Genomic DNA, 20,609 nt, shown 5'->3' with positions numbered 1-20,609 from the left:
TCTACTCAAATATGGAGCTAATTACTTCATTAACTGAGAAAAGCTCCACTCAGCCCAGTGGTTTTTGCCTAGGCCCCATGGAGTCCCCATGGGTCTGTTTGGGTAGAAGGGGCCACACAGGGGGAGTCCCAGGCTTCCCATGCCTCTTCTGCATTTTAAGCATTGGCAACATTTCGCTTAAAGAAAGTGCTGTATTTAAAAAAAAAAAAAAAAAAGTAGTAGTAAACCAAAACAAAGAACAAAAACAAATTTCAACATCACTGTTTTGGACCCTTGACTAATATCTTCCTTGGTATTAGGGGGAAAAAAAGGCTTTCCATTACCTTAAACACCTCCCCAAAATGATTTCACAAGGTAAACTTTAGCTCCACACTTGAGATATAAAGGGAGGAGTAAATATTCAATCCTTTTGGTCCAAAGCTCTTCCTAGACTGCATCGTTTTACTTCTCCTTGCCTAAAAACCTCGACAATATCCAGTAAAAACAATCTGTGATGGTACACATGGGACAAAACCTGTGGTGGTGGATTTAAACCTGTCTGCAAATTCATTTACACTCCTACCATCAGGAAGTGGAGTTGGTGTCCCCTGCCCTTGAATTTGGGCCGGCCTTTGTACTGCCTCAACCAACAGAATGTGGTAGAAGTGACAACGCTGACTTCTGAGGCTAGGTTACAAAAAACAGTACAGACATACCTCATTTTATGGTCTTCACTTTACTGTGCTTCACAGATATTGCATTTTCCACAGATGCAAAGTTCGTGGCAACCCTGTCTCAAGCAAGTCTGTCAATGACATTTTTCCTACAGCATTTGCTCACTTTGTTTCTCTGTCAAATTTTGGTAATTCTTGCACTATTTCAAATCCTCCACCAGCAAAGATTATGACTTGCTGAAGGCTCAGATGACGGTTAGCATTTTTTAGCAATTAAGTATTTTTTAATTAAGGTATATACATTTTTTTTAGACATAATGCTATTGCCCACTTAATAGACTACAGTATAGTATAAACGTAACTTTTATATGCACTGGGAAACCAAAACATTCATGTGACTCACTTTACTGAGATATTCGTTTTATGATGGTGTCTGGAACCAAACCCGCAGTATCTCCCAGGTACACCTGTACAGCCTCTGTGCAGCTCTCTTGGGAATCTCACTTTGAAGCCTTGAGGCAACACCCTAAGAAGTCCAGCTTCCCTGAAGCTGCCATGCTGGGAGACCACACAGAGACAGAGAGGGACCTCCCAAGAGCCCCAGCTGTTCGAGTCTTTCCCACCCAGGCACCAGACACATGAGTGAGATGACTCTCAGCCTGGCCACCTTCAGACTGGAACCACATGAGAGACCCTAAGTGAAGAATGCCTGGCTAAGCCCAGTCAACTTCTACAACCATAAGAGGTAATAAAACTTATCGGTGTTTTAAGCCACAAAGTCTTGGAGTGATCTGTTTCATAGTAATAAATAATGAGAACACCTTTTGAGTCACTGAAATTGCTCACGTTTGGTTTTTTCACTTAGTCAACAACTCCCTGACAGCTTGCCAAATACCAAGCACTAGTCTAGGCGTTAAGGACACAGGCAGGAAACACACCGTCCTGCCCTCATGGAGCTTACTCTAGCTGGGACATAGACAGTGAACAAGCAGACGTGAAGTGTCACATGGCAATACATACTGTGGGGACAATAAAACAGAAGAGGGGCTAAGGAGCACAGTGTGATGTGTGCTGGCGGGCTTGCTATTGTGCAAAGGGCTGTCGCAGGAGACCGCGCAGGGACCTGGGAAAAGTGAGGAAGTGGGCTATCCGATTCTGGGAAGAGCACTCCCAGAGGGGCAAAAGCCAGCCCAAAGATCTCAAAGTGCCTCTGTGTGTGATGATGAAGAAGCAGAGAGTGTAGGATAAGACCAGAGTGTGAGGCCCCATCATGCTCTGCTTATGTGTCGGGAGTTTGGCTTAACTGGACTTCGCTTAATTCCGATCTTCTGCACACTGGCCACCAATGAAATATAAGCCTCAAGATTTTATTTCCATCAACAGTGATCCCTCTACCTCCAAAGAGTTGTATGCTCATCCTGCTAAGTGCAAAATAACCACAAGAGCTTAACCCAGAGTTCGTAATTTCTTGAAACTACATATAAATTTCTGCCATGTTCCCGTCTTTCTCTGTGAAGGGGATTGATTACTGCCCATTACACATTCTCAGATAGGTCTCCGATCCCTTAAAAGCCTGGCCTAAAGTTAGCTCTAAAAGGATCAACGCCTGTGGAAGTCAGAAAAAGCAGTAACGCTTCTGAGAGTTGCCCCTGCGTCACTGGAAAGGTGCTTCTAGGCAGGGCCCTGGAGGACTGAGGCTGTCTGCAAGGCAGTGCCAGCCCACACACTGTTAACAGTCTATGCCCACTGTTTAGTGAGGCTACTGAAAGAGGAAGCAGTGTGTTGATTTCTGTTCTCGTACAAGCACCTCATTACGTTATGGATCAATTAATAGCCTAAAATATGAGTATCCTGAATTTTCCTCCCAGGAGATTCACTGGATTCAAACCCAACAGTGAAAGTATTGTATACATGTTGCTTTCTATAGACCATGTGTTCTCAAAACATTATTTTCAATGAAAGAACTAAAGTACTCAATAAGCCTTATACCTCTACTGAGAACACCCTGAATCAGAAATACTTTCCAATGTCATATCCATGAACTATTTCCCAGAACCAAGAAAAAGAATGAATTCCTTACCTCAGAGTCATCCTCATCTGAAAATAAACCTTTGTGAGTTTTTGTTTCTGACAACGGCTTGAGATTTTTGCTGGGAGGGAGGGTAACCTTTGTTGGAAAAAAAAAAAATTGAGAGTTAACAAGCCAGACACCTGAAAATGAGGGTTCATTCATTCAAAAGATGTCCTGAATCTCTGCTAGGATAAGGTCCCAGGCCATGCAGCAGGGGAATAAAAACATCATGGGCCTTGGACATGTATCAAGTGTATATAAAGAATTAATGCAAAAAGAGAAGTACCATGAGAAAGAAGCTTAAATTTGGTATATGTTAGGAATGAAAGAAGAAACAGTCCTTGTAAAGTAAATTTCTCAGGACAGACAGGACCTGGCCATGGGAGATGGTACAAGCAAGAACACTCCAGGCAGAGGGAACTGTGAGAAAAGAGAAAAACAAGATAAAGCAGAGGGCGCATCTGGGGGATCAGGGTAGGACAGACTGCCTGCCTCATTCAGTGCACAAGTGGGACATGTACCTAAGCTGGAACCTAAGGTGGGCATCCTAGGAGCCTGCTGGGTTCTGAATGCTGGCACCTAGGTGGTCAGAGGCAGAGAGGGTCGGGGTTTCAAGCTGTGCAGGATAGCAAGGGAAGGGACAGCAGCCAGAAGAGCTTAAAGAGTGATGGAGATGCAGCCTATCGGCCAAATACAGGTCAATTTGAATTACGATGTTAATGGATCATAACATGTCGAATAGCGAATCTATGATCCTATAGTGATACTAAAAAAGCAGGAAAGAAGGAGGAGAGAAAGCTCTTCTGTTCAGAAGAATGCCAGCTAATTAACAAAGAAGAAATGGTAGAAGTAGAACCACATTCTTCTGTTTTCCCCACCACCCAACATGGTAACTGGTTCAGGAAAAGATCACCAGTGGATGTTAAGACCACCGAGGAAGGCAAAATGCAACAACTGCTGAATCTAGATGCTAGTTATTTGGGTGTTTGTTGTATTCTTTCAACTCTCTGTACATTTGAAGTTTGCTATACACTTGAAAGGAACAATACTTCCCTCTGGGTTCCAGTGAATTAACAAGATGCCCCAAATCTACACTCCCGTGTTTAGTCTTCCCTCCTGCTTACCTTTTTTTCTGCTCTTTCTTTATTTTCATCTGTCTGACTTACAGTAGTCTCTGGCAAAGCTGCCGCTTTTTCTTTGAACAGATCTCCTTCCTCATCGTCAAAGATACTGGCAGTGGATTTGACTTTGTCTTTAGAAAGAGACCACGGCATAAAATTACACGGAGGTCAAAAATCTCACCGCAAAATTCACAGATTAAAAATTCTTCTCTCCCAGGGCTTCCCTGGTGGCGCAGTGGTTGAGAGGGGACATGGGTTCGTGCCCCGGTCCGGGAAGATCCCACATGCCATGGAGCGGCTAGGCCCGTGAGCCATGGCCGCTGAGCCTGCGTGTCTGGAGCCTGTGCTCTGCAACGGGAGAGGCCACAGCAGTGAGAGGCCCACATACTGCAAAAAAAAAAAAAAAAAAAAAAAATTCTTCTCTCCCAAAGAATAAACAGAAAAAGTATGTTATTGCTTGATTAGTTACGAAGAAATATTAAGTGCACTAGATTGGAATTTTTCAAGGAACACAACAGCTACTGCAATGAAACGCAGGACAGACAGTTTAACCATCTGGCTTACACCCTTATCCAAGAAGCAGCACCTTATGCTTGGAGTAGTTTGGACTGGCATAAAGGGTAAAAAGAGACCTACAGAAAGAAAGATCATTTAAGAGTCAACCGCTCTAGGAATCTGAGAAGTGACAGTTGGCTCCTGCTTTTAAAAAGTTAAACTGGGACTTCCCCTCCGCCTTACAATGCAGGGGACGCGGGTTCGATCCCTGATCAGGGAATTAAGATCCTACATGCCGCGGGGCAACTAAGCCTGCGTGCCACAACTATTGAGCTCACGCACCTCAACAAGAGAGCTGCAAATTACAGAGCCAACACGCCCTGGAGCCCACGCGCCACAACTACAGAGCCCACGTGCCCTGGAGCCTGCGTGCCACAACTAGAGAAGAGAAAACCTGCATGCCACAACTACAGAGAAGCCCGCGCACCGCAACAAAAGATCCCGCATGCCTCAACAAAGATCCCACGTGCTGCAACTAAGACCCAACGCAGCCAAAAAATAATAAATAAATAATAAAAATAATAAATCTTTTTTAAAAATTAAAAAAAATAAAAAGTCAAACTATACAGAGGCATATAAAAGCAAAAACTAAAACCTCCCACATAATCCCACCTGCCCACCCAAACAAGGCCAGCAGGAACAGTTTGATATACATGCTTCTAATTTCCACAAAAGATATACTAACATGTTAACTCTAGTTATTTGCAAATACGGCTAAATAATAAATAACACAATTTGAAGAATGTGTCTTATGATTTGCATTTTTCACTCCATGTACCGAGGGTATCTTCCCATGTCAACACACATAAAACTCATTCTTTCTCACAGCTTCACAAAATTCCACTAAATGGAAGGACCATAATTTACCCTACTGATGAATATTTGGGGGGAATCCAACCTTTCGCTACCACAAGCATTGCTGCTCTGAATGAGGTGTGTGTCACTGAAATAGGGCACTGACTCACGCATGTCCCAGGAGAACAGCAGCTGTCAATGAAAGCGGCACCAACTTACTTGTGATTCCAAATCAGTTAATCCCACCAAGTGAGAGCCCTTCCAAGCCACGAGAGGCACTTACTCCTTTATTCACTGTCATTTCAGTCGGCCTAGATGTGAGCGTAGTATGTGTCCAGTCTGCACTCTTTCTAAAACCTGGCTATTCCTTCCCTCACATTTCTGCTGCTGTCCTTACTTTCACACCTACTGCTGGAAAAGGAGCTAAGTCCAGAGACCCTGCTTCTCGATGCTTCCTGGTCCACCTAGTCCTTAGGAGAAAAAGCCCTTTGTTGCTCAAGTTGCTAGAAGTTGTGTGCACCTCAGTGGTCTACCCTTCTTTTCTAGAAAGACAACCAATAAACCCAATCCTTTGCAACCCATGGACAAGCAATCTCTACCCACCAGGGAGCCTGTCAGAAATGCAGAATCGCAGGCCCCACCCGAAACCCAGTGAATCAGAATCTGCATTTTGACAAGAGTCCTGGGAGAGACATCTGCCATTAAATAACCACTGATTCAGAGGAGTGAGTTCATGAACAAGCTGGCTGAAATTTGAGGGGAGAAGAAAGGAGAGTGCCGAAGTGGCCAAGGAGCTAAAAACCCTGTTACAGAAGGGAAAGTCAAGGTCACCTGGGCTTTCTCGTACAGAGCGGAGAAGCTGGGAACTAAACAGCTAGCATGAACGTTCTGCTCATGCTCGTGTATTTTCCTAAGGACTCTGGAAGAAAGTGTGATTAAAACTTTCTCTCTAACTGAAAAGGTCAAAACTAGCATCTTGGGCAGATATTAGAGGGGAACAGATTTCTCTCTAAATAAGAAAGATAATCCTAGTAATTAGTTTCCAAAGCAGGAAAAATTGGTCCAGAAAATACAGACCTCCAAGACACCATAACTATCTAAGTAGAGATGAGACAACTCTGACAGGAATGCTCGAGGAGGGATTCTGGCACTGCAAGAGATAAGGAACTAGATGAACTTCATGCCTTTTTAAGTCAACATTTTTTTTTCTTTTCTTTTTTTTTTTTCTTTGTCTGCACCACACGGCTTGTAGGATCTCAGTCCCCTGACCAGGGATTGAACCCGGGCCACAGCAATGAAAGCCTGGAATCCCAACCACTAGACCACCAGGGAACTCCCCTAGGTCAACATTCTTTATTTGGCTAAATTTCCAGAAACAGAGGATGGAGCAGTACCTGTCTTGGGAGGCTTGCTACGGGATGCTGCAAAAAAGTCATCATCATCGTCATCATCATCAAAGAGGCCAGCAGGCGCTGGGAGGTACGAGCTTTTCCCTGGAGTGGGCTGCTCAGGCTTCTGGGCCTCCTTCAGTGACGGAGCACAGGTGGCACCAAACACATCAGTGTCCCCTGTGGGTGGAGGGACAGGACAAACCAGCTGTGAGCCAAGGTGGGTGCACTTCCTGACTTTACAGGAGGGGAAAAAAAAAACCATTACCACCACCAAGAACTTGTAGTTTCAGTTCATCCACAAAACACATTAACAGGACCCAACAACCTCCATCCTTTACTGATATAGATTGTCCCACAATGCAGAATCAACTGATCACTCAGATGGAAAAAAGTCCAAGGCCACTGATTTCTAAGGTAATATAAGCTAACACAGGTTAAGTGAGCTCTCACTCTTAGATGCCCTCTGAAGTTCTTCATACTCTCCTCCCCAGTCAGTCCTTTGAAGATGACAATCTTAAAAATGACAAAACAACAGGTATATAGTTTTTAAAAACAAACTCTAAGTTATGATACCTAAAAATACAGAAACAGCTCCTGCTGGGATTTTCTTTCCAGGTTTGGAGGATGAAGACGCTAAAATGAGAAACAAAGAGATAACATTTCAACAGAGAAAACAACTTTCCTTGTTAAATGCACCTTCCTAAAATATGTGCAATACAATACACAGCTAATAGGAGAATTTTAAAACTAATTTTTCCTAAAAACAAATATCATGTATTAACGCACATATGTGGAATCTAGAAAAATGGTACAGATGAACCCGTTTGCAAGGCAGAAATAGACACACAGACATAGAGAACAAACGTATGGACACCAAGGGGGGAAAGGCAGGGGTGGGATGAACTGGGAGATTGGGACTGACGTATATACACTAATATGCATAAAATAGATAACTAATGAGAACCTGCTGTATAGCACAGGGAAATCCACTTCGCTGTACAGTAGAAACTAACATAACACTGTAAAACAACTATACCCCATTAAAAAAAAATTTTTTTAACTAATTTTCCTAAAAGAGCCATTTTAAAATTCCTTAGTATCGTCTTCTCTACCAATGTCATGACTTTTTTCTTGGTATTAAATCAATCTAGGCTGTGACTCCCACGGAAGATCACTGACTCTGGGCAGGCTATAACACGGGGGTTGGCTGGGGAGGCCAAGGAAGAGGTAGAGCACAAATGGGGGAGGCAAGGGACAGAGCAAGCAGGGCTCAACAGTTCTGACTCCATCCAGTCCAGTTTGATGAGAATAAGCAAGTAAAAAAGAACAGCAATGGGCTTCCCTGGTGGCACAGTGGTTAAGACTCTGCCTGCCAACGCAGGGGACACGGGTTTGAGCCCTGGTCCTGGAAGATCCCATATGCCGTGGAGCAACTAAGCCCGTGTGCCACAACTACTGAGCCTGTGCTCTAGAGCCTGTGAGCCACCACTACTGAAGCCCACGTGCCTACAGCCTGTGCTCCGCAACAAGAGAAGTCATTGAAATGAGAAGCCTGTGCACCACAACGAAGAGTAGCCCCCGCTAGCCGCAACTAGAGAAAGCCCGCGCACAGCAACGAAGACCCAACACAGCCATAAATAAATAAATAAATAAAAACTATTAAAAAAAAAAAAAAAAAGAACAGCAAAATATCGGAGATGTCAGTGACAGAAATGAAGACAAAAACAGGAAAGAAGAAACTAGGCAAGTCACAGATGCCAAAAAGTGGAGAGCAGGAACCTCAAGACAATCAGGTCAGCCAGCATCATAATAAGTCTAAACTCTGACAACTTGTGGCCTGGGGAGACCAAGTCGCTTAAAATAACTCATTCCCAATTCCCAAGAACTATCACAGACCTAATGGAATAAAATTTTTAAGTTTTTAAATAGCTTATGGATGCTTTTTAAAAATTCCACAAATTATTCTAATGCACACTGGGCTGAGGAATTACTGATCTCCAACTTATGTGCAGAATTTCAGAAATGTTTCTTTGAACTAAACTTGATTAAATTAAAATATCCTCAACACTGCTGGAGTGCTTTCTCTGGTTCACTTTGAATTCTCTAAGAAAGAGACAAAATTGTGATATGGGTTTACAGATGGTACTTTTTGTTTTTTCCAAGACATGAATTAGTGTAAAGGAACAGCTTTTAAGTAGATCAAGGTGAACACAACAGCTTCCTGCCTAACATAGAAACAAGGTTTGGGAACAACTTCAGGGATTCCATCTCCTGATGGGAAGTAACCAGTTCTGGAAATCTGTGCATGAAGAAGCACAGGCAGCATCAATCCACGCTCACCTTCATTAACAGAGGCTCGAGCTCCCCGATCCTGAGGGGCATCCATGAAGAGGTCACTCTGCTTGTAATAAAGTAGACAACACAGTTCAAAATAGCAGAGGAAAATGGAGCTGCAGTAAAGATGTCTAAAGAAAACTGCCTTGTAAAGTTTAAAGCTACATATTTACTGTTCTGTCAGAAAATCTGTTCCATAGTGAAGACTATGACAAAATCAGACCCTGAAATAATTTCGGTCTGCCCAGGAATTAAATACAAACGTGGAAAAAGACAAAAGACAAGGTAAGAAACAATCACTTAACCAAGTAAATTTTCCACTATTAACACTCACATCCTCTCCCTATTTAACAAAGGGCATCAGGATACAGTATTTCCTCATTTTGTGATTCTTAGTTCAAAATCTCCTAAAATATGAGAGTAGAAGCAACTTCCAACTAAGAAGCCATCCTTTCCTTACTAAAGGAACTAACTGTAGTTCTTCCTTGGGGACACGTGACACAGCTACAGAGAGCTTCGCTATTCCTGCCGACTTACCTCCTCATCCTCATCATCAAAAAGTCCCTTCCCTCCGCTGAACAGGCCACCTCTAGCGCCAAATGGTGAGAAGTCTTCATCTGTCAGCTTGGGGGGCGCGAATAAGTTATCTTCTTCATCTAGCAAACAGAAAGAAATGTTTTGCAGGGAGAATTAAAGATGGGTTTAGAACCCCAGTTCTGGGGATTAACCATTATAACACCTCCAAAACTGGCATAGAGTTTATCTAACCATATGTAACAAGGACTACTTGAATGCTGGCAGTCTCAGGACGTTCAGACAAAAACTCATTAAACAGTTCACTGAATCCCTTAAAATGCTCTTTGGTTTCCCACTCTCAAGTCTGTAACTGTCTGGGGCAAGGGAAACTCTGCAGTCAATTACTTTCATCTGAATTTCTTCTGAAGCAAGTCTATGCTCCGATTGCCATCCAAGACCTATTCCACCAGAATCTGAGGGACAGAAAGGTAGACTGAAGAGAGAACTGCGGATTGACACAGTCCCAGGTGGAAACATAATAGACATTACCACCGAATGTTAAAGGGTCTGATATAATATTCCTTATTGAAAACAAATGCTAGAGCTCCCTTGTTTCTAAACGTCTACAGAAGTCTAGAAAGACAGCTAATAGATCCCTATAAAATCTAGTAATTCAAATCTTTAAAGCATTTTAACTCCACACTCACTTCTCCCCACACCCCAAAAGCATGCTCTTAAATGCTTTCAAAAAGTGTACAGAGACAGACCTCATCTGTCAGCACTTAAAAAGGCACTTTTACAGATCACATAAGCAATATTCCCATTCCCGAGTCAAGAGCCTCCTAAAACAAGAGAATTGAGGGAAAAGGCTTACCATCTGAGGGAGTTTTCCTTTCCTTCTTCTCTTTCAATGTCTTCCGAGGTTTTGCTTCCCCTGGGGATAAGGCTTGAAGAATATTTCACAGTTTGAACAATACTCAGTCCACCCTTAGTATTTACTTACTGACTCTTCACACACATCTGCCATCCTCACAACTCCTAAGCTAAGAGCAAGACGTTCAACTTTGTATCTCAGCTCCACCTGAGCACCCCTCTCAGTGCCTTACCCAGAGCAGACACTCAAAAAGTGCCTCTTTTTAAGGCAGAAAGCTTCAGCTACCATACCAGGGTCACGTGCATGACAGGACTGCACTTGCTGAAAGACTTCTGACATCTTTCCACTGTTAAATCACTAGAATATAGTGTATGGTACATTTTTATCTAGTCAAAATATAATATAGAAGTAAATATTAAGCCAAGGATTCTTCATCTGGGGCCCATGGTTCTCTGTGGTACCCATTAATCCCATGAAACTGCATATATAGATGTGCATATGTGCATTTTTTGGGAGATGGGCTGGGGGTGGGGGTCCACAGTGTTCAGTTATCAAAGAGTCTATAAGCCAAAAAAGATAAGAACTACAATTTAAACCTCTTGCGCCTTAGTAATTAAACAAGGAAATCTACACTCAGTGAAGCCCAGCAGAGGGTCCTACACTTCCCCACTGCCCCTTTAGCTCATCTCGGTGGCAGTGACATACTTGTTTGCTCCTCTTCCACGCGGCTTGCAGCATCCCCTTTGATCCGAGCTGCCAGCTCATCGGCAAATGACGTAGGTCTACTTTTTTTCTACAGGCAGAGCAGACCAAAAGAATCACTTTTTTGTAACATTTTTTGTAACAAACTAGTACAGTTTACTTTTGGACACCTAACAAAACTATGTAAACAATGGCAAAGAAATTGAACTGGTGAGAAATTAAGGTTTAACTAAATAAATGTAAACACATGCACCCTATACAGATCACCTGAGAAAGAAGACTCAGTGTTCCTTCAAAGGGAGATCTCTTTATTTCCTTATTTTTTTATACTTCACTTTAATACATGGTGGTTTTCTTATCTAGATCTAGATAAGAAGACTACCATGAAGTGCTTGGGTGGTGGGGGGGAGTATTAGGATCTTAAAACTCTGAAACTGAATATATTTTGAATGATCTAACTTGTAAAATCTTAACATTTGGAGAAGAAAGTGGTACTTGTAAGGCAACTTGGGATGCTCAACCATTATTTCCAAAAGTGTAAATGAAATTACAAATAGGATGCAAAATGAGACGGTTACAAATATAAATGACAATAAAAGGAATGAGTACTAGGTACCATTTCTAAAACCTTGCCAAGCGATAACAACTATAGTCTTTCTTACAGGTCTGGAATTTTCTTCAATGTCCTCAGTATCTTCCTCCTCCTTCTCAGAGTCAGCGAAAATGTCACAACCATCATCATCGTCTTCTTCATCACTCATTTGTGCAGTGTGCTAAGAGTATAAACCACCAGATTAAAACTATTAGATGCGGTCATCAAGCTGAAAAAGGGATACTGCCACTTAGCCTTCAGACTTCTCCTTCAAATTGGGAACAACAAATAATGCACCAAAAGTTATGAAGCAGTAAATGTGCTAGAACAAATAACACACGAGATTTATTTTCAGTGCAATAGCAAAAGATTGAAATAATAAAAATGTCCACCACTAGAGAAATGAATAAACTAAATAAGTATAGCCTTATCTTAATAAAAATACTAACAGTCAAAAGGAATAAGCTGTAACAATTGGAGAGACATCCAAGACCAATCAAGTGACAAAACAGTGAATGATAAACCCCGAATGATATCCTGACCACACCCTGACACATATACAACACCACTTCTATGAACACAGACATATTTGTGAACGCAAAGAACAGCACTCGGAATATGCACTCCCAGATGATAACACCAGTTATTTCTGGAGACTGTGAGGAGATGAGGATTAGATGACTCAAACTTAGTCTTATGTGTTAAGTTCTAACTTTTTACAAAGGCAGCCACTGGTACGTAAAAATTGTATAATTAAAAAAAAATTTTTTTAACATGGAAATCAATAAACTGTGCCAGGCACTACGCTAAAAGCACTAATTTAATCCTTAGAACTCCGAGGTTAGCAGTGGCACACACAACAAATCTATCTTTAACAATACAAACAAATGGTTCCACCAATGCTTTTCATCACCATACTGTATTATTTGAAAAACTGTCCAGGGACTTCCCTGGTGGTCCAGTGGGTAAGACTCCGTGCTCCCAATGCAGGGGACCCAGGTTCAATCCCTAATCAGGGAACTAGATCCCACATGCATGCTGCAACTAAGAAGCTCGCATGCCGCAACTAAACATGCTGCAACGAAGATCCTGTGTGCTGCAACTAAGACCCGGTGCAACCAAAATTAATTAGTTTTTTGAAAACTGTCCGAATTTACAGATCTAATAGTAAATTCCATAAAAATAAATACACTGTACAGAAGGATTATTAAAATTATAAAGATGAGCCACATTTGTGAACACAACTGAAAAAAAATACAAGTAACAACCAAAAAGTGCTAAATCTTTCACTTGATAATTGGAAATTTTTGTGAAAAAATATTTCCAAATTAGGAAAGTGAAATGCAAATTGGGATCATCTCAATATACCACCGTACATATACTATGGTAGCAAAAATCATAATCCCAGTGCTGATGAGATCCTGGGAAAATCATTATGCATGATCTGTTAATCTGAATGTCCATTAGACAGTAGTATCAAGTAACTCTACACCACCTAATTCCTAAGGAAAGAGTTCACAGAAGGAAAGGATTTTTATGTATGAAAACACTGAATGCAGCATTATGTCAAAAATTAAAATTTACAAATAAACTATTTCCCATACACGTTTAAAGACTACAACAGTATTACATATGTATGTTAAAAAAATATAGAAGTTTACAAAGCAAATTACAAAGACTATTTAAAATGTCAAGGAAACACCTGTGACATGTTAATATAAAATAACAGAAAATAAACTATGCATGTTATGAAAAGGACATGTCCTTAGAAGGATATACAAAAATTAAGACAACAGTGCTAAGACAGTAGGATAATAAGATTTCCATTTTTGGAGTGTTCCTTAGCCTTACTGCTATATTGTCTCAAATTTTAAAACAGGAAAGGTGTGTTCACGTGAAAAATTCAGTTTGGGTAATCAGGCCTTGTTTTATAGGCTCCGTTTCTCAATTTCGTTTTTTACTTCTTTGTTGTCTAAGAAAAATGAAGATAAAATATAAAGCAAATGAGAAAAAATATACAAGAGGGTAGTTAGCCTAAAAACATGAAACGTTTGAAGGAAACATGAATAGTTGTAAACATGAATAAATCCTCACTTTCCCCTAAGTCATTCAAAAGTAATTTTAGCATAGATTTAGCATAAATGCTATGCTTCAGTTAAAATTTAAGTCACTTCAACATATGCATCTTACCCGGTTTTGATCATTGTCACTATGATTGGCAAAATCTTCATCTGACTCCTATAGGAGAAAAAAAAAGAGGCTTTTTTGTTAACACAGGCTTTACTTGGAAGCACAGAAATGATCTCGGGTCTAAGTCTCTGGGGTAGCCAACCCTGGGTCTCTCTGTACCGACTACTAGTCACCTGACGTATCAAGGTGCAGATAAGGTGGAGAGTTGGCAATGTCGCCAAGGACTATTCCAGTTAACATGTCATTTTTGTGATTCATTTAAACCTCTCTATTTGTTCATATTGATCTGCCCTATCATCTCTAACCTTTGGATTTAAAGTAAGAGTTGCACATTTAATTAACTAAATTATCAAAAGTTGGTTTGCATTATTTTACATTTTGGACTACGTTTTCTATTTTCCCTCTAAGTAGGACAATTAATTCATTAGGCCCAAGAAGGGAACATGAGTACTTAATATGAGCAATGAGGTAAAGAGTTGCTTCAATGGCTAAAAGCAAAGGATTTAGCTAAAGACAATCAGTTATACAGCAAGGTTATTTTAGAAAAGTTTATTTCCTACTATTAGGTTTTTTTGTTGGGAGGGCTGGAGGGAGGAGGACAGGAAACGGAGACTGTGGAAACAGAGAAGAGGGGAGCACACATACAAAGCTGTCTCCGTTTATAAATCAACACTCAGGGACTAACCTTCAAAGGGTTTCTGCCCTTTGCAATAACGAGTATTCCATTTAAAGGAACAACCCCAGATACAACAGTGGCCAAGGCCCACAGACCCTGAGACCGTAGAGCAGGGAGTCAGATCATGCTCTGTGGGTATGAAGATGCCACAGGCAGCAGCAAAGCTAACATGTAAGTGGATGCTTTCAGGATCCTTCTGGTCTAGAAAGTCTTTATAGTAAAAGAAAGTTTTAAATGTGGACTTTTTCCCTAGAATTACTCAAAGATAGAACTTACTCAAAGACTGTATCTCAAGCAGAGATTCCACCGAAACATCTAAGCTGCCACCCTCAAAGTATATTGGCAAGAAGAGAATTTGGTGGGGAGGTGAGAGGGTAATGGTAAAAGAGATTAAAGCAGTTTTCCTTGGTTTTTGTATACACGACAAAAGGGAACTCCCACCCCAAGGGGAAAAGCTTCAGAATATGGCTTCTGTCACTATTAAAAGATTTATGTAAACAAATTGCTAATTCACAAATACGTTATTTATTTAGCCCACTAAACACACCCTAAGTTTCCTGCCCACCATGACCTGGACACACCAGAAAGCCCTTACCTCTTCTTCATTCTCTTCTTCACTGTCCGCAATACTACCACGATCGCTGCCTACTGAACCTTCTGGTGAGAAGAAAGATAAAGGTTATCGCCAATATTCATAAGAAAAGATCCTTAGTTCCCTTCCAAGATCACAAACCACCATACATCAGCATCCAAAGATTTTGATAAAACCATCTATACCCATTAACTGGAATTAAAAGTATCTTCACTATAGTGAGGAATGGAACATTTACATAGCCTCAAAGTATCACCCCACAAGATACTTATGAGTTACAAAAAATGTATATTAGTTACAAAGAAAAAAACTGGTTTGCACTCCTCGAAGATGTTGAGGTTGTAAAAAGCAAAAAAAGGCTGAGAAATGGTATCAGATTGAAAGAAGACTAGAGGGATTTGACAACTAAATGCAGTGAGTGGACTGGATTCTGAAACAGAGAAAAAGAGAGACTATAAAGAACATTATTGGGACAACTGGCAAAATTTGAATATGACTGAGGATTAGCTAATACTACATCCAGTTAAAATTTCCTAACTTTGATAATTATACTTTTTGCTGCTGTTGTGGGAGAACAGTCAATTGGTGACTTTATTTCATATAAAAATTACATCTAAAGAAGAGGTTGAAAAGTCAAGTATGCTTGATTTGTACATATTTGCCAAGTCTCACAGAATTCAACCACTTTGATAATTTTTCTATTAATAAACAAGATAGACATATTAAAAGCCTCACATCAAAGCCCAATAGACATGTCCAACCAAGATGACAGATGTGCGAATGAATATGCAGAATATGCAGCTATAAGAGAAAGTTCTTATTCTTAGAAAACACACACAGAAATACAGTTGTCCCTCGAGGGATTGGTTCCAGGACCCCCTTTCCCCAACACATACACACACACACACACACGCGCACACACACACACAGATACCAAGATGGCATAGTCTGCATATAACTTACACGCATACCTTCCCACATTCTTCTCCTGTATACAGCCTTAAATCACCTCCAGATTACTTATAATACCTCATACTATGTAAATGATACATAAATAGTTGTAAATACAATGTAAATAAACATTGTGTAAATAGTTGTCTGTGCGTGGCAAATTTAAATTTTGCTTTTGGAACTTTCTGGAATTTTTTATTCCCAAATATTTTCAATCCAGGCTGGTTGAATACATAGACGCAAAAACCCATGGACACAGACTGCCAACCGTACGGAGAAGTAAGAGGGCAGGACGTCTGCATGATGTCTCCCAAACAGGTTCAGAAAAAAATATTATGTATATATAGAGAGAAGGATAAAACAAATGTGGCGAAATGTTCACAAGTGGTAAACCTGGGTAAACAGTATGTGGGAGCTCTCTCTACTAGTCTTACAACTTTAATGTACAGTTTGAAATTATTTTTAAATAAAATGTTAAGATATAAATGTTAAAAGCAACAAAACTATTTGGTGCAAAAGAGTACCTTCACTAGATAGCTCTCCAAGACCTACATCTTCCTGCTCCATGAACAGCTTTGACCCAATTAAATAAGGTAAAGGACGGTCAATGTATAGATCCTGTAAACAATGAAAGGGAATAAGCCATTAAATATTTAGGTTGAAAATAAAATTAGGTATTCCATTTGACATCTTGTTCCATCTGACTACCGCCCAAAAGTTACATAATGAAATTGGAGAATAAGAAACACAGCAGGATTTTTTTTTTAAATCACTGATTAAAAAAAAAGTTGAATCCTAGGTAAAGATGGAAAAGTAAAGCTGAATCACATAGACTCTCCCTTCTCAAGTGCCTTATTAACAAAAATGGCAAAGGCTTGCAAAAAGTTTACTAGCAGTAACCAAACAAGGAAAGGGGCACAACTTCATAGTAATATATCCAAAAGGAGGAGGACCAAGGAAAGAAACCAGAAATTCTGGCAACCTTTGATGATGGTAACCTATCTTCCTCCCCTAAAATTCAACTCCGGTGAGCAAAAATCAACCAATCAATCAATCTCAAGAACCAAGTCCTAAATTTGGAGAAGCACACTGAGGAAATAACCCAAATGGTTTTATGACTTGAGCAGGCAGGTGGGTAGGGGGACATGTGTACAAACAGGACACAAATAAGGCACAAAGGAAGGGAATGGAGGAGGACTCCTTCACACTTCATCAGGGCAGAGACGCAGGAACACAGAACATAAAGCATGGGCTAGATGAAAAGAAACAGAGTGGCAACTAGGCAAATATTCACAGTCAACATAATTAACTAAAGGAATGTCTCCAACAGACTGGTGAGAACCTACCCAGCAGAAAAAAATAACCCAAAGAAGAGAATAATAATATGCCCCAGAGGTTCACACTGTAGAATTTAGAGAAGTGAAATTGGTAAAATAAGACCAGATGATAAAACAACAAAACAAAATGAAGGATACTGTCTACAGAATAGTACATGTTGGAGATCCTTCCACTGCAGGCCATCACACACATCAAAAATTTAGAGTTAAGAAAGCACTCCAAAAGAAGAAGTAAAGGGCTTTCCTGGTGGCACAGTGGTTGAGAATCCGCCTGCCAATGCAGGGGACACAGGTTTGAGCCCTGGTCCGGGAAGATCCCACGTGCCGTGAAGCAACTAAGCCCATGTGCCACAACTACTGGGCCTGTGCTCTAGAGCCCGCGAACCACAACTACTGAGCCTGCATGCCATAACTACTGAAGCCCGCATGCCTAGAGCCCGTGCTCCACAGCAAGAGAAGCCACCACAATGGAAAGCCTGCGCACCGCAACGAAGAGTAGCCCCCGCTCGCCACAATTAGAGAAAGCCCGTGCGCAGCAACAATGACCCAACACAGCCAAAAATAAATAAATAAAATTAATTAATTTTTTAAAAAAAGGAAGAAGTAAAACTGTCACTGTTTGCAGATGACATGATACCATACATAGATAATCCTAAAGATGCCACCAGAAAACTACTAGTGCTAATCAATGAATTTGGTAAAGTTACAGGATACAAAAATTAATGCACAGAAATCTGTTGCATTCCTATACACTAACAACGAAAGATCAGAAAGAGAAATTAAGGAAACAATCCCATTCACCATGGCAACAAAAAGAATAAAATATGTAGGAATAAACATACCTAAGGAGGTAAAAGACTTGGGAAAAAAGAAAAGAAAAGAAAAGAAATCTCTCCACCCTGGGGCCACCTCCCATCTTCACAGTGAGGCATGGCCCTTTGGCCTTAATATCTCCTCCCTATAGAAAAGAACCTGGGTGCAGGCAAGAACAATTCTGATGCTTCACCAATGACAGAAAGCTTGGGAAGGTTAGTGTAAAAGATACAACAGCAACCAATTTAGTGCAAAGAAATGGAAGTGCTAATTGAGCTAATTCACTGACTTAGGAGGCTTGTTTCCAAAGTCCTCCTGTAACAGAGAAAGTGGTGTGTGACTTGGAAGTAGCAAGTGTGGCCCAGGCAATACGTTTCCCAGGGTCTGCTGCTGACTTCTTAATCCCTATAGTGAAAAAGCAAGCCGGCGAGCATATCACGGTTAAAGGATCAGCCCCAATTTGGCACTATGAGCTCAAATCAGAAGAAAAATGTGCAGTGAAATGAAGGACTAGAAGAGACTGATTTTGCAGCATGTTTCAATTCACAAGGCACTTATGTGTCACAAGGACTCTCAAAATCAGTAAGGCAACCTCCTGTGTTTACTACTGAGCCTGAGAGAAAGTAACAGTAAAGCGATAAACATCTGCTAATAGTTCCTTCGTGAACACTCACAGCAGCTTTATTCATATTGGCCAAAACCTGGGAACAACCCACATGTCTTTCCACACTTTGGAGGTTCCCTCTTGGTGCAAGCTGCAGAATGTCAGGTTCCCAACAATCCCTACCTCTCATGAGCCTCCTCATCCTTCAAAACCCAGTTCAAATCTCATCTTCATCCTCATTTCCCCGGCTAGAAGTCAGAGCACTTATGGTGGTGACTCTTGTAAAGCCTCCTCTCTCCCACCATCTGGTACTGCTGTAATAAGCATCCTGAGGGTAGGAACCATGTCCTGCGTCTTTGTACTCCCCCAACTTGGCATGCTAGTACCTAGTAAGTGCTCAATCGATGCTTGTGTACAGCAACTCTTTCTGATCGATGGAGTCAGTCTGAGACTGCTAAGTGACAGCCTCACTTCCTAGAAGTGAAGTCCATGTCTTACCAATTCTGTGCCCAAGTAAAGTACCCCAAACCCAACAGGTGCGACAATAAATATTTCAACTGAATGTCTTTACCTTTGGCTCAAGGATCAATTCTACCCGCTCATTAGCATCATCTTCTTCAGAGTCTGAGTTTCCTGCTTTTATATCTAGCTGCTCAAATGCACTGTCCAACACTTGTAAACCGTAGTTCACAGCCTCCTGGACTTTAGGAATCAGATCTACTTCTTTCTGTTCCCGGGTCTTCTCCTAGGAAAAAATACTGTTCAGTAAGATCTCCAGTATATTGATACCACCCTAATAAAACACTGGGAATGTTTGCTAAAGCCTAGACTCATGCTCCAAAAAACCCCCCAAATTTTAATTAAAAATGTTAAATTCTTAACAATTTAAAATGTTAAACAATTAAAAACGTTAAAAGTCAGATTCTGCTGAATGCCTCAACACAGACTTTGGGGTGGTAAAACCCAAGTTTGTCTATGTGTTGAACACACATCGAACTACGTAAGGTCCTGGAGCTCCAGGTTCATCATCTACAAAAACAAAAGCACAACTATGGTGTGATGGTTCAGCTTTTATAGGCTATGTAAAAGAATCTTAATAATGAATGGCACATCACAAGACATCCAGGGGCACTTCACCTCCCTGCTACTGGAGGAACGAAGGGCCTAGACTTTTAGCTTTGCCATGGCTGTATCCCACTGACCTTGCTTAATGATCCTTTGGACAATTTTAGGAGTTAAGACTTAGAAGAAAATACCCCAGCCAGAGATGTCATTTTTCAATTACAGCTAAAAAAAAAATAACTGGACAATTACGATTATTCTATAAACTTGTTTCAAACCAAGAGAGGGTCAGTTTCATCTCTAATCTATCCTGTACATCACCCTAGAACAATGCCCCCAACCCCGACAAAACTCTGTACACATCACCAACCTGCTGAAAATATTCCACAGGTCTCCACTTCCTATAACAGCAGCTCTCATACACTCAACTGTGTCATCAGTTGTAAGAAATATTGCAAAATATCTTTAGTGTCATTTCCCTTCCTCACAAATATTCTAGAAGTTGATACATAATTACACAAAGAACCAAACCATAGTGTTGTTTTGACAGCCAAAGGGGAAAATCTGAAGAGTATTTTATACTACCTCAAGTGTGGAAGTCTTTCTGATTTAGCTTTTTTGTTTTGGCTGCATCTTTTCTGCACTCTGGTATGCTTGGTTCTGAGTTAAATAGCTAACGTTGTACTAAGTGTGCGAAAACATGCCTGTGAAATAAATATATAATGGATGTTTTAAAAATAATTCACTAAATAGCTATCACCTTAAAATTGCCCCCTGACT

At 40.8% G+C, this 20,609-nt stretch overlaps 1 protein-coding gene across 18 annotated transcripts in view; it reads right to left on the bottom strand.

Annotated features, from left to right (window-relative positions):
• Positions 1–20,609, bottom strand: part of WASHC2A (WASH complex subunit 2A) — a 56,154-nt gene that overhangs the window by 27,199 nt on the left and 8,346 nt on the right. For 11 of the 18 annotated variants that reach the window (XM_022564464.3, XM_089897830.1, XM_022564463.3 and 8 more), the window contains 13 exons: positions 19,339–19,512; positions 16,538–16,631; positions 15,066–15,127; positions 13,795–13,842; positions 11,675–11,785; positions 11,016–11,103; positions 10,311–10,382; positions 9,458–9,576; positions 8,927–8,987; positions 7,160–7,219; positions 6,590–6,763; positions 3,849–3,976; positions 2,734–2,820 (listed from right to left, as the gene is read on the bottom strand). In XM_022564464.3, coding sequence (XP_022420172.2) covers positions 2,734–2,820; positions 3,849–3,976; positions 6,590–6,763; positions 7,160–7,219; positions 8,927–8,987; positions 9,458–9,576; positions 10,311–10,382; positions 11,016–11,103; positions 11,675–11,785; positions 13,795–13,842; positions 15,066–15,127; positions 16,538–16,631; positions 19,339–19,512 — 1,278 coding nt within the window. The remainder of the gene's footprint in view (positions 1–2,733; positions 2,821–3,848; positions 3,977–6,589; positions 6,764–7,159; positions 7,220–8,926; positions 8,988–9,457; positions 9,577–10,310; positions 10,383–11,015; positions 11,104–11,674; positions 11,786–13,794; positions 13,843–15,065; positions 15,128–16,537; positions 16,632–19,338; positions 19,513–20,609) is intronic. The other 7 variants (XM_022564469.3, XM_089897833.1, XM_022564459.3 and 4 more) reach the window with 3 other exon arrangements.

Source organism: Delphinapterus leucas, chromosome 16 (genome assembly GCF_059928025.1).
Source record: "Delphinapterus leucas isolate spDelLeu-1000000601 "Yukka" chromosome 16, BTC_Dleu_Yukka2, whole genome shotgun sequence".
Taxonomy (NCBI): Eukaryota; Metazoa; Chordata; class Mammalia; order Artiodactyla; family Monodontidae; genus Delphinapterus; species Delphinapterus leucas.
The sequence above is the reverse complement of the archived record's forward strand: the minus strand, read 5'-3'. Positions and strand labels throughout refer to the sequence as shown.